Source organism: Sus scrofa, chromosome X (genome assembly GCF_054392235.1).
Source record: "Sus scrofa isolate SSC_HxYL_T2T_F1_AM1 chromosome X, Sscrofa_HxYL_maternal_Yorkshire_Landrace_v2.0, whole genome shotgun sequence".
NCBI lineage: Eukaryota > Metazoa > Chordata > Mammalia > Artiodactyla > Suidae > Sus > Sus scrofa.
The window spans coordinates 35581238-35596284 of NC_139401.1; the positions used below are offsets into that span (position 1 = coordinate 35581238).

At 34.4% G+C, this 15047-nt stretch overlaps 1 protein-coding gene across 1 annotated transcript in view; it reads left to right on the forward strand.

Annotated features, from left to right (window-relative positions):
* Nucleotides 1–15047, forward strand: part of CFAP47 (cilia and flagella associated protein 47) — a 560199-nt gene that overhangs the window by 192703 nt on the left and 352449 nt on the right. The window contains exons 31-32 of the mRNA XM_021080094.2: nt 4850–4944; nt 9741–9900. Coding sequence (XP_020935753.2) covers nt 4850–4944; nt 9741–9900 — 255 coding nt within the window. The remainder of the gene's footprint in view (nt 1–4849; nt 4945–9740; nt 9901–15047) is intronic.

A 15047-nucleotide genomic window follows, 5' to 3' on the forward strand; every position in this document is an offset into this window, starting at 1 on the left:
GATCCTCCTGTGTAGCACTGGGAACTATGTCTAATCACTTATGATGGAACATGATAATGTGAGAAAATAGAATGTGTACATGTATGTGTCACTGGGTCACCATGCTGTACAGTAGAAAAGAAAAATGTATTGGGGAAATAACTATTAAAAAATTAAAACAACAACAACCAAAAAAAAAAAAAAACCCAGAAAAAAAAAACGCAATTTGAAGTGAATGAACAAGCGTTGAGAACCAGACTCAGATATGGCAGTGTTGGAATGATCACATTGAGACTTTAAACCACTCTGATTAATATGCTTAGAACGCTAATGGACAAAGTAAATAGCATGCAAGAATAGATAGGCAATATAAGCAGAGAGATGAAAATTCTAAGAAAGATCCAAAAGAAATGCTATAGATCAGAAACACTGGAACAGAAATGAAGAATATATTCAATAGGATTATTAGTAGACAGGGCACAGCTGAGGAAAGAATCTCTGAGCTTAAGGATATCTCATAGAAGTCTCCAAAGAAAAGCAAAGATTAAAAAGACAACAACAACAACAAAAACTGACTATCTAAGTACTTTGGGTCAACTACGAAATGTGTAATATATGCATAGTGGAAATACCAGAGGAGAAGAAAAAGTAACAGAAGAAATACTTGAAATAATAACTGAGAATTTGCTTCATATTAGTGTCCAACACCAAACCACAGTTCCAAGAAGCTCAGAGAATACCAAGCAGGATGAATGTCAAAAACTACAACTAGGCATATCATTTTCTTACTGTAAAAAAATCAAAGATTAAAAAAATCCTGAAGTAATTTAGAGGAAAAAACCACCTAACTATATAGAGTAGCAAAGATAAGAATTACATGCGACTTCTCAGAAACTATGCAAGCAAGAAGAGATTGGGGTGGGGGGAGTGTATAAAGTGTTGAGAGACAGAAAAACACTAACCTAGATATCTGTACCCTGAGAAATTATCCTTCAAAAGTAAAGGAGAAATAAAGACTTTTTCACACAGACAAAATTTGAGGGAATTTTTTGCCAGTAGACTTGCAAGAAATATTAAAAGTAGTTGTTTAGGGAGAAGAGAAGTGATATAGGTGAGCAACTTCGATCTATATAAAGAAGAGCATTGGAGACAAAATAAAGGTAAAATAAGAGTTTTTACTTTTCATATTCTTTTTTTCTATTCCTTTTTTTCTAGAAGCTTTATTATTTTACCTTTCATATTTACGCTTATGATCCATTTTGAATTACTTTTTATTTAATATGAAGTAATGGTCAAGGCTCTTTTTTTCTGCAATATTTGTTTAAAAGACTCTCCTTTCCCCACTGATTTCAATGGTACCTTTGTTGTAAATCAAGTTACTGCATTTGCTTGAGTCTGTTTCCAGACTCTCTTATGTCCTGTTCTCTTTTGTCTTTCCTGTGTCAACATCAACATCATTACTTTATAGTAGGTTGTGGTGTTTCTTATTTTTTTTTGTAATTACTGTTTTTTAATAGTTATTTCCCCAATACAATTTTTTTTCTATTGTACAGCATGGTGACCCGGTTACACATACATGTACACATTGTGTTTTTTCACATGATCATGCTCTATCATAAGTGACCGGACATAGTTCCCAGTGCTACACAGCAGAATCTCATTGCTAATCCATTCCAAAGGCAATATATTTTTCATATTCTGAATTGATCTAACATTTAAGTTTATCCAATATAATAATAGCAACCATACATTTATTTCTGTATATGCTTATGTGTACTTATATAAGTGAAATTACTGACAATAATGAAACAAGGGATGGTAGGGAGGAGTTAGGATTGTTTTGTTATTAAAAGATCCTGGCAGAGAAAGACAAATAATGCTGTTATCACTTGTATGTGGAATATAAAAAAATGAAGGTATATAACAAAAAAGAAACAGATTCACAGATACAAAGAACAAACTAGTGGTTGCCAGAGAGTGGAGGACAGGGCGTGCAGCAAGACAGAGGTATAGGGTTATCTATGTATGCAAGTCTGGTTCACATTTAAAACTCACTTAATGCAATCTATCACATCAATAGGCTGAAGAAGAAAATGCCACATGATCATATCAATAGATGCAGAAAAAAAGCATTTTACAAAATCCAATACCTATTACCCATTTAAAAAAAAAAACAGTAAATAAGGGATGGAGGGGAACTTTCTCAAAAAAATTGTTGACAATTTTGATAAAAATTGTCTACAAAAACCCCCATCATTCTTTTTTTTTTTTTTTTTTTTTTTTTACCTTTTCTAGGGCCGCTCCCGTGGCATATGGAGGTTCCCAGGCTAGGGGTCTAATCAGAGCTGTAGCCACCAGTCTACACCAGAGCCATCGCAGTGAGGGATCCGAGCCGTGTCTGTGACCTACACCACAGCTCACGGCAACGCTGGATCCCTAACCCACCGAGCAAGGCCAGGGATTGAACCCTCAACCTCATGGTTCCTAGTCGGATTTGTTAACCACTGAGCCATGACGGGAACTCCAGCTAACATCATTCTTAATGGTGAGAAACTTGAAGCTTTCTCAATAAGATTAGAAACCAGGCCATGATATTCCTTTCACCACTGTTTCTCAGCATTTACTGGAATACCTAGCTAATGGAAGAACAACACTGCCTTTGTTCACAGATGACATGATTGTAGAAAATCTAAAAGAATCAATTGAAAAAAAAAACAACTCTTGGAACTAATAAGCTATGATGATAGTAAGGTTGCAGGGTACAGGTTAATATGCAAAAGTCAGTTGCTTTCCTATATACAGGTAGTGAAAAATGGAATTTAAAAACAAAATCCCATTTACATTAGCACCCAACAAAAATGAAATTCTTAGGTGTAAATTGAACAAAATAACTTACAGGATCTTATGATAAAAACTACAAAATTCTGATGAAAGATATAAAAGAAGAATTAAATAAATGGAGTGGTATTCCATGTTCATGCACATAGGAAGACTCAATATTGTCAAGTTGAAGCTTCTTACCGATTTGATCTAGAGATTCAGTGTATTCCCAGCCAAAATTCCACCAAGTCATTTTGTGGATCTTGACAGACATATTGATTCGAAGTTTATATGAAAAGGGAAAAGAACCTCAGTGGCCAACACACTAGTGGAGAAGAACAAGTTAGAGGACTGACACTACCTGATTTCAAAACTTACTCCAGAGGTATAGAAATCAGGGGAGTTTACTATTGAAAAACATAGGCAAATAAAATAGATCAGTGGAACAGAAAAGAGAGCCCGGAAAAGGTTCACATAGTCAGCTTGTCTTTGACAAAGGAGTAGAGGCAATGCAATTCAGAATAAATAGTATTTTTAAAGAATGATACTGAACAACTAGACATCCACAAGCAAAAAATGAATCTAGAACAGAGACTTTATACCTTTCACAAAAATTAACTCAAAATGAATCATAGACCTAAATATAAAATGCAAAACTGTAAAAACTCTTAGAATATAGGAGAAAAATCTAGATGATCTTGGGTTTGGCAATGACATGTTAGATACAATAACAAAGGCAAGATCTGTGAAAGAAAGAGTTAATGAGCTGGAACTCATTAAAACTAAAAATTTCTGCTCTGCGCACGACACTACCAGCGTACAAAAAGACAAGCCACTGACTAGGAGAAGATATTTGCAAAAGACATGTCTAATAAAGAACTTTCAAAATATACAGAGAATTCCTCAAAACTCAGCAGTAAGAAAAACCAAATAAAATGGAACAGAGGTCTCCATTTTCACCTTACCAAAGAATATATACCAATGACAAATAAGCACATGAAAAATTATTCCACATCATATGTTATCAAGGAAATACAAATTAAAAAAATAATTAAGATAGTACCATACATCTACTAGAATGGCCAGAATCCAGAACATTGACAACACAAATGCTGATGAGGTTGTGGAAAGAATCTAGTCTCATAGGGCTACACTTACTGTATCATTCCAACTGTATGACATTTTGGAAAAGGTAAAACTGTGGAAACAAAGTGATTAGTGGTTTCCAAGGGTTGTGAGGAAAGAGAGACAAGTAGGTAGACCACAGAGGTTTAGTCCTCTGTATGAAACTAAATTGGTGGATGGATGTCATTATACATTTGTTCAAACCTATGCAATGTACAGTATCATGAATGATCCCTAAGGTAAACAGTGGACATTAGGTGATGATGATGGTCATGTGTAAAGCATGTACTGCTGTGGTGGAGGATTGTGATGATAGAAGTTGCTGTGTGTGAATGGGGAGGAGGGAGCAGGAGATATATGGGGAATCTCTGTATTTTCTGCTCAATTATGTAGGTCTAAAATTGCTTGAAAAATAAATTTTCCAGCAGATAATATCTTCTCTAATATATTTTTACAGATAATTCCATTCCTAACCTTACGGAGAATAGCCATTTTCTCTCTAGAGCTTCTCTGTTTCATGTAGAAAGTGTTCTATGATATGCTATGTGTGTATTTTCCCTGTATTCTAATAATGTTTCCTTCTTTATTTCTTTTCACTTCTGTACTTCTGCATTGGTCACATTCTGCTATGGAAATCATTTTAACTTTCCTTTGTTCCTGAGATCAATATTTAGTATATTTTAGATTCTTTTATTTTCTCAAGGGTACATTTTCTATTTTACTTGTAATTAACTACCATTCATAATTCAAAATTGGAACTTTATAGATGTGATAAACCAAGATATTCCTGAAATATTTTTAAGCATAATTTTTTTTTCTGGCTAGGAATTTTAAAATAGGTAGAAAAATTAAGAAGTAAAGTAAGAATTATCTATGGGCTTATACCTATTAATATTTTAACAGTATATTTTCTTTACTCTCATAGTGTTGCAAGCACCATTGAGATTATCCGGCACTGATTTTGTATTTGACATCCCATTACATACTATGAATCCTAATAAGAAGGTTACAAAAACTGAGGTATGTGTGGAGAATTGATGCAGTCTCCAGATTTTTCTGATTATGGTTTTTAGTTTATTGAGCTAATTATTCTGAAGCATGTGTGGTAAGAATACTTGCACTTTTAGAGAACTTGCATATTTATATATATGTGTGTGTGTGTGTATAACATATTTCTCAGAAGTAAACACATATTAAGCCATTTATTTTATATACATATATATTTAATAGGACTATTCAAAATATATTGAATTGTTACCTCTCTTTCCTTATACAAATGAAAGCTATGATGAAAATTAACGTGAAATATGTTCCATACAGGTAAGGAGATGTAAGAGGCAATAATAAAATTTGAAAAAATCCAGATATATAATAATGAAATTTCTATGATAATCTGTTCTTTTTTCTTATTAGATATCTCTGCCTCTCTTCTAATTATGAATCCACCTAGAAGGAAAAAAAGATATGCATGAGAAAGAAGCTCAGGCATACATTGCAGAAATTTGTATTTGTAGTATCCCCTTTTTTTGTCTTATATATCACTTTTCCTGCATTTATGAATACAGTCCCATATATTGTAAAAGATACTTTGCTGATATGTAATGTGATTAAGATGAATGATCCTAAGCAAGGGAGATTATCCAAGATTAAATAAATTATCCCAATCTAATCACACGAGGAATTAAAAACAGGGAGCCTTTCCTGACTGTGGGCAGAAGGCATTGTGATGACAGAAGAAGGGTCAGAAAGATGCAGTGTTGCTGGATTTGAAGATAGTGCAAGGAGGCCACAATATATATATGACCTCTAGAAACAGAATGGCAAGGAAAAAGATTCTTCACTAGAGCCTCCAGAAAGTACCATAGTTCCGTCTAACACCTTGGTTTTAGTCTAGTGATATCTGCATTTGTATGGTTTTAAAATGCTAAGTTTGTGAAACCAAAAAAAAAAAAAAAAAAACCATAAAATGCTAAGTTTGTGGTAATTTGTTATGGCAGCAGTAACAAAACCTAAAGACCTATCAGCACTGTATTTAGAATAGGCTGTAACTGTTATACAAAACTGAACTAAAAATTGGTTAAAGTTGGAGTCCCCCTCATGGTGCAGCAGAAAGGAATCCGACTAGGAGCCATGAGATTATGGGTTCGATTCCTAGCCTCACTCAGTGGGTTAACGATCCGGCGTTGCCAGGAGCTGTGGTGTAGATCGCAGATGCAGCTCGGATCCTGTGTTGCTGTGGCTATGGCGTAGGCTGGCAGCTACAGCTCTGATTAGACCCCTAGCCTGGGAACCTCCATATGCTGTGGGTACGGCCCTAAAAAGACAAAAGACAAAAAAAAAAAAATTTGTTAAAATTAGTTGCTTCTGGGAAGCAGGACTATTGATAAGAAGGAATTGAATGGATCAATTTGTTTATAAGAATATTCAAACTATTTTTGTGTAAGGTATGTACATGTATCATTTTGATAATATTAAAAAGAAAAATGACACTGTACCAACATACTGAACAAATCAATGTTTCTTCATAGATGACTGGATTATTTCTGTTTTAGAGGTCTTAAACAATTTCCTCAATTTCAGAATGAGAAAAATGAGACATTCATCTAGCTAGTATGATACCCTGCCCACCTCTGTATTATGTTTTCTTTATAAAATGCACATGAATGAACTTTGTTATAGAGTACACAAATATTAGAACTAAATAGATGTCTCAGTACTTAGAGACATCTGGGAGTGAAATTGATTCATTGTTTTTATCCTGAATATTTTGAATCGTTCATGCTTTAGAAAGAAAATAGGTTATTTTGTTGTGGTGACAGTTATATGGATCATTCTACATGCTTCCAATTTTGAAGGATAAAGTTTGAAAAAAACCTAGTTAAAGGTTTCATTTTCATATTGAGTTGCACTGGAACGATAATTCCACACACAAGTTATGTACATAGCTTTACAGGAACTCACAAAGTCAGTGCAGAGAATTTCTGCATAAAATTTACACAAATTTCCCTAATGCTAACACCTTATGTAACCAGAGAACCTTTTTTTTTTAAAAAAAACTAAGAAATTAACGTTAGTAAAATACTACTAACTTAAATCAGACTTTCTTCAGATTTCATCAGTTATTCACTAAGGTCCTTTACTGTTCCAGGGTCCAGTCCAGGATACCGTATTGCATTTAAGTCTCTTTTAATATATGAGAGCCTCTCAGTCTTGCTCAATTTTTACGACCTTGTCACTTTAAAAGATTAGTGGTTTGGCATTTTTTTCCAGAATGTACTTTAGTTTTGGTTTGCCTTATATTTTCCATCTGACTAGCTCAGTTCTTATTTTCCATGGGCTTTGGAGAAGAATGTCCCGGAGGTAAAATGTTCTTTTTGTCATTTCATGTGAAGGGAATGCATGATAGCAATATATTTGCCAGGTTTCTCCACTATAAAGTTGGAGAAACTGTTTTTCCATTCCCACATTATATACTTTGGAAGTGAGTATTTCAGCCCATACTCAAGGGGTAGGAGTCAAGCTCCACCTTCTGGAGGGAATATTTACATATATAATTTGGAATTTTTCTGTAAGAAAGTTTATTCCCTCCCTCCATTTCTTTATTATATGACTATAGTATATATATATATATATATATATATATACACACACACACACACATATATAGAATATAATAAGTATAGAATCTCTATATAAAGTATAGAATCCAATGTTACATTTTTAATTTTGTTGTAAAATTGTTCCAGCTTTGGCCATTAGGACCTTTTTAGATTGGCCCTTTGACATACTACCATCTTTATGACTTTTCAGCATTTTCTTCCTTTAGTAACTACAAAATAGTCCACACTCACTGTTATTATAGTTGTGGAAGCTCATGAATCAATATTTTCTCTAAGAAACCCTAGTATCTTTTATTGGAGAGTGGTATTTAGAAACCAAGATCTGGAGATCCCTGGTGGCTCAGTGGGTTAAGGATCTGGCGTTGTCATTGCTGTGGAGCAGGTTCAGTCCCTGAACTGGAAATGTTCACATGATGTAAGCGCAGCCAGAAAGAAACCAAGATCTGTACAACTGGGTGTGCTAGCTGCTGCTGTGGTATCATGTGTTCTAGGCCCTTTTGGCAAATCGAGCCAGGTAGTATTAGTATGTGTACTAATCCACAAATACACATATATCAGTAATTATTTATCATCTCTTTATATCTCTCTTTTCCTCTCTGTCTATATGAATATGAGTTGAAACTGATAACTCTGACTGTAATCCTGCAGCACAAGGTTCCTTCCAGTCTTTCTCCTTTGTTCATTTTTAACTCCTTTCACTGAGAGTGAAAAATCTGGCTCTCTTATTTATAGTGTATTTACTTTTTTTTTAACCTTGATACACTTAGTAAAGAAGTTTCAGAATTTTTAACCTCTACCCTGTTTGAAATGTTAATACATTTTCCAGCTAGGATACAGTGTTTAAAAAGAGTAACCTTTTGTCTTCAGCTTTATAGTTTCCAGATAAAACACAGTTTTCCAAAATCACTTAGGCTGCTCCTCCCTACCCCCATAAACTTCAGTGAGGTTGTTTCATACATATGTGATATAGTTTGTCATAGTCTATAGTTCATCTTATAATCTGAGACATCTTGGTCGACCATTTTCTTTTTGTGTGTTTCTCTTTTTTTTTTTTTTTTTTTTTTTTTTTTTTTTAGGGCCGCACTTCCAGCATATGAAAGTTCCCAGGCTAGGGGTCCAATCTGAGCTGCAGCTGCCAGCCTACACCACAGCCACAGCAGTGCCAGGTCTGAGCCACGTGTCTGCGACCTACACCACAGCTCACTGCAACACTGGATTCTTAACCCACTGAGAGAGGCCAGGGATAGACCCCCATCCTCATGGATACTGGTTGGGTTTGTTTCAGTTGCGCCACAACGAAACTCCCATTGGTTGATTTTTTTTAATTCATATATCTTTTAAGTTCCTTCTTTGCATTATACAAATGTATGGATTTTGAGAAAGGTATAGAATAATTTATTTATACTTCAGTGCCATACAGAACAGTTTCATAATAGTAAAAAATTTTGTATAACCCCTTAGCAATCTCATTCTCTTTCCACTAACACTTGGCAACAACTGATTTTTTTTCCTATCCACATAATTTTGCATTTCCAAATTGACAATTTAATTATACAATGCATAGCAGTTTGCATCTGACATTTTTAACTTAACAAAATATATTTAATATTCATTTATGTTTCTGCTTGAATTAATTTTTCATTTATTTTATCTCTGAATTTTATTCCATGTATGGATATACCACAGTTTGTTTATACATTAATTGATTGATGAAAATCTTGTTTGTTTTTATTTCCAGTGGTTGGTGATTATGAACCAAGCTCTTAGAAACATTCACATATAGATTTTTGTATGGACATAAATTTTTGGTTCACTTAAAATACTCAAGAGTAGGATTACCAGGTCACTTAGTAGGTGTATTTTTAACAGTATAAGAAGCTGTCAAATTGTCTTCCAAAGTGACTGTCCCATTTTGCATTCTCACCATCATGAATAAAAGTTCTTTCTACTCTGCATCTTTGCTCACTAGCTTAGCTCCTTTATGTGCTTTTCATAGTTGTTAACAAGCCGTGAACATATTTGCATACCCTTTATTTGCCTAACATCATTTTTAAGACATTTTCCCTATGGTAATCACTTTTAATTGTTTGACTTTGTACATAGGGTCATCATGTTGCTATGGTAATACAAGCTAAATTTTATACTACATATTATAATCTTCATACATTTCTTCTTTCATTCTTTATGTGTGAACAGGAACTTGTCTTATGTAATACCTCAAAAAAAAATGTAGAATGGACTTTGGATATTAGTAATACTGGCAGACTTTTCAAAGATAGCATATTTGAATTTAGCTCGCTCAGTGGGACTCTGGGACCAAATGAAGAGTGTAATGTTTCCATAAACTTCTGTCCAAGTAAGTACTTTTTCCTGTATTTGTTATTTATATGTCAATTTATCCTTCACATATTTTATTTCATCATGTATATAAAAGTTTAAATTATTTGTCGTATGTTCTTCAAACAGTTTTGGGAAATTTCTTACTAAAATTTGGTGGTAAATATGATTATAAATGACTCCCCATGACCCTCATCTCCTGGCATTCATGCTATTGTATAGTCCCTTCCCACATCAAACAGGGCTAATATATGACCTGTGGGATATTATGGATGTGAAGGTGTGTGACTTCCAAGGCTGGTTCAGAAAAGGCATAGCAATCTGGCTTGTACTCCTGGATTGCTTGCTTTAGGGAAAGTTGGCCAGCATGTCTCTGTATTTCTACTCTTCTGGTATTTTTTTATTATAACAACTTTATTGTACATTTTTGTAATTAGTACGGCAGATTTTCTCTCAGTAAATATTTTACTTTTGTAAATGACATGTAAATTATTTTTTCCAGTTTCTAGAAAAAGGCATATTTTTTTTCTCTTCGAAGAATAATACACTTTTCCAGTAACTAAGGAAAAAATACATGCAACTGCATGTTCATAACAGCATAATTTATAATTCCCAAGATAGGAAAACAACCTAAGTATCCATTAATAGATTAACAGATAAAGTTGCGATACACACACAAACACACACACACACACATACACACATACATAAGTGGAATACTTACTCAGCCCAGCCATAAAAAAGAACAAAGTTTTGCCATTTGCAGCCACATGGATGGACTTGGAGGGCATTATGCTAAATGAAATAAGTCTTTACACATTCTTTAAAAAATCAGATAGTCAAGGAAAATACAAACAGAACTACTTGTATATTATCATTTGTATTTACTAATATATTTACCTTTATTTCTTTCTGTGATTCACTTTATTGTCTAGCATTCCTTTATATCAATTTCAAGGGCTCCCTTTCAAATTTCTTATAGAAAAGACTTGCTAGTGATAAAGCCTGTCAGTTTTTGTTGATTTGGGAATGTCCTAATTTCTTCTTGATTTCTGAAGGATAATTTTATTGAATACAGAGTTCTTGATTGACAATCTTTTTCTTTAAGTAATTTAACTATGTCTTCACACTGCATTCTGCCCTTCATGGTTTTTGATGAGAAGTTAACTGTCCACATTATTGAAGATCCCTTGTATATAATGAATAACTTCTATTTTTCTGCTTTCAGGATTCTCTTTCCTTTGATTTTTGGCAGTTTAGCAGATGTGTATGAGAGTAGATCTCTCTGAATTTATCTTACATGGAGTTCATTTGAATTCTTACATGTTTGGATTAATCATCAAATTGTGTATGGGTTTTTTTTGTTGTTTGTTTTGTTTTGTTTTGTTTTTTTGCTTTTTAGGGTTGTATCCCCATGGCATATGGAGGTTCCCATGCTAGGGGTCTAATCGGATCTAAAGCTGCTGGCCTACACCACAGCCACAGCAATGCCAGATCTAAGTCATCCAAGTTGAGTCTGGGACCTACACCACAGTTCACAGCAATGCCAGATCCTTAACCCAATGAGCGGGGCCAGGGATTGAACCTGCAACCTCATGGTTCCTAGTTGGATTTGTTTCTGCTGGGCCACAATGGGAATTCCAAAATCGTGTATGGTTTTTGCCTTTATTTCTTCAAATAGTCATTTTGACCTCTCTCTCTCTGTGGAATTCTCATTTTGCTTAAAATGGTCTATTTGATATTGTCCTGTAGATCTTTGAGACTCTAATCAGTTTTATTCATTCTGTTTTCTTCTGTCCCTGAGACTGAATAAACTCAACTGACATGTTTTTGACATTGGCTGATTCTTTAGTTAGTTCAGATTTACTCTTGAATCCATGTTGAATGAATTTTTCATTTTAGTTATTGTACATTTCAGCTCCACATTTTATGTATAGTATGTACTTATATATAAATGTGTGTATGTCTAGTGCTTCACCTTTTTCAGGGACAGTTTCTATTTACAGTCTTTTTTTCCTGCATATAGATCATTTACTATTGGTTTTTTTGTGTGTCTCAAAATTTTATTTTTGAAAATGGGACATCATAAGTAATGTAATATGACTACCATAGAAATGAGAACCTTACTTCTACTCAGTAGTTATTGTTGCAATTTTTGTTTATTGTTGCTATTGTTGTTTGTTTAGTGACATTACAGAATTAATCTCTAAGGTCTGTAGTCTTGTTCTTCTGTGCCCACTGAAGTCTCAATTTAGTGTTCATCTAATGATTGAAGAGTGATTTCCTTAAATGCTTTAAATCAATATGTTGCCCATACTTTGCTGAGGGATTCTATGCACATGTTGCGGCATGTCATTGACAGATGAATGGACAAGGAAGATATGGTATATACTTACAAAAAATCTAATCCCTTCTCTAACTTCTTTACATCAACCACAGTGTTGATTCTGATAATCTTATTAACATAACTTCTCGCTCCCAGGTCACAGGGCTTTGGAGGGACAGTGTAATAAGCAGCAGAGAAAGCAGCTTGTTTACTTTTTCGCAGACTCTTCAGGAATGTGGGTCTCTCATTGATTTAAGATTTCTTCTGATTACACTTGGTTAGATCTTATCCTTGTTCTTTGTGCTCTCCTGTGGCCTTTGCCATTTTGTTCTGGCAGGCATTCGTGATTGAATATACTTTTGTTCTACCATTTTATCTTTTTGTAATCTGTGTTATAAGCCGTTTATTTTATTGTCTTTTGTTTTTTAAGTGTGGTGCATTGTATTACATTTATAGTTGCACAGCCATTACCACAACCTAATTTTACAATGTATCCATCCCAAACTCCCAGCCTATTTCCCCCCCTACAACCTGTCTACTTTGGTAACCACAAGTTTTTCAAAGTCTGTGAGTCAGGTTCTGCTTGCAAATAAATTCACTGTAACCTTTTTTAAGATTCCACATATAAGTGATAGCCTGTGGTGTTTGTGTCTCACTGTCTGACTAACTTCACTTATTATGATAATTTCTAGGTCCATCCATGTTGCTGCAAATGCCGTTATTTCATTCCTTTTTATGGCTGAGTAATCCATTGTGTATATATACCACATCTTCTTTAGCCACTCCTCTATCGATGGACATTTAGGTTGGTTCCATGTCTTGGCTATTATATATAGTGCTACAATGAACATGGGGTACCTGTAGCTTTTCAAGCCATGGTTTTCTCTGGGTAGATGCCCAGGAGTGGGATTGCTGGATCATGTGGTTAATTCTATTCTCAGTTTTGTGAGGAATCTCCATACAGTTTTCCATAGTGGTTGCATCAATTTATATACCCACCAACAGTGTAAGAGGGTTCCCCTTTCTCTACACCCTCTCCATTATTTATGGTTTGTAGATTATTCAATGATGTACATTCTGGCTGGTATAAGGTGTTAACAAAGTAATTTTGGTTTACGTTTTCCTAATAATGAGTGATATTGAACATCTTTTCGTGTGTTTTTTGGCCATCTGTATGTCTTATTGGGAGAATCGTCTGTTTAGATCTTCTGCCCATTTTTGGATGGGGTTGTTTGGTTTCTTTTGGTACTGAGCTGCAGGAGGTGTTTATATATTTTGTAGATTAATCCCTTGTCAGTCACTTCATTTGCAGATATTTTCTCCCATTCTGTGGGCTGTCTTTTCATTTTATTTAGGGTTTCCTTTGCTGTGTACAAACTTTTAAGTTTAATTAGGTCACATTTGTTTATTTTTATTATCATGACTCTAGGTAGTGGATCTGAGAAGATATTGCTGTGGTTTATGTCAGAGAGTGTTCGGCCTATGTTTTCCTCTAAGAGTTTTATAGTATCCGGTACTATATTTATGTCTTTAATCCATTTTGAGTTTATTTTTGTGAATGGTGTTAGGAAGTATTCTAATTTCATTCTTTTCCGTGTAGCTGTCCAGTTTTCCCAGCATCATTCATTGAAAGGACTGTCTTTTCTCCATTGTATATTCTTGCCTCTCTTGCCTTAGATTAGTTGACTGTAGGTGCATGGGTTTAATTCTCGGCTTTCTGTCCTGTTCACTGAACAATGTTTCTTTTTTCATGCTAGTACCATACAGTTTTGATGATTGTTGCTTTGTAGTATAGTTTGAAGTCAAGGAGCCTGATTCCTCCAGCTCCATTTTTCTTTCTCAGGATGGCTTTGGCTATTCTGGGTCTTTTGTGTTTCCAAACAAACTTTAAGATAATTTGTTCTAGTTCTGTGAAAAATGTCCTTGGTAATTTGATAGGGATTGCATTGAATCTGTAGATCGCTTTGGGTAGTATAGCCATCTTGACAATATTGATTCTTCCAATCCAAGAGCATGGTATATCTTAATACCTGTTTGTGTTGTGTCATTTGATTTCTTTCATCAGCATCTTATAGTTTTCAGAGTATAGGTCTTTTGTCGTTTTAGGTAGGTTTATTCCTAGGTGTTTTATTCTTTTCATTGTGGTGGTAAATGGGATTGTTTCCCTAATTTCTCTTTCTGATCTTTCATTGTTAGTATATAGAAATGAATAAATTTCTGTGTATTAATTTTGTATTCTGCAACTTTACCAAATTAATTGATGAGCTCTAACAGTTTTCTGGTGGTGTCTTTAAGAATTACTTGGTACAGTATCATGTCATCTACAAATAGTGATAGTGTTACTTCTTCCTTTCCAATTTGGATTCCTTTTATTTCTTTTTCTTCTCTGATTGGTGTGACTAGGACATCCAAAACTGTGTTGAATAGTAGAGGCATCAGCAGACATCTTTGTCTTGTTCATGATCTTAGCGGGATTTCTTGTAGCTTTTCACCATTGAGAATGATGTTAGCCTTGGGTTTGTCATTTATGGCCTTTATTATGTTGAGGAAGGTTCCCTCTATGCCCACGTTCTGGAGGGTATTTCTCAGCAGTGAGTGTTGGATTTTGTTAAAAGCTTTTTCTGTGTCTATTGAGAGAATCATATGATTTTTATTCTTTAGTTTGTTAATGTGGTATATAACACTGACTGATTTGTGGATATTGAAAAATCCCTGCATCCTTGGGGTAAATCCCACTTGATCATAGTGTTTGATCCTTTTAATGTATTGCTGGACTCTATTTGCTAGTATTTTATTGAGGATTTTTGCATCTTTGTTAACACATCAGTGATATTGGTCTG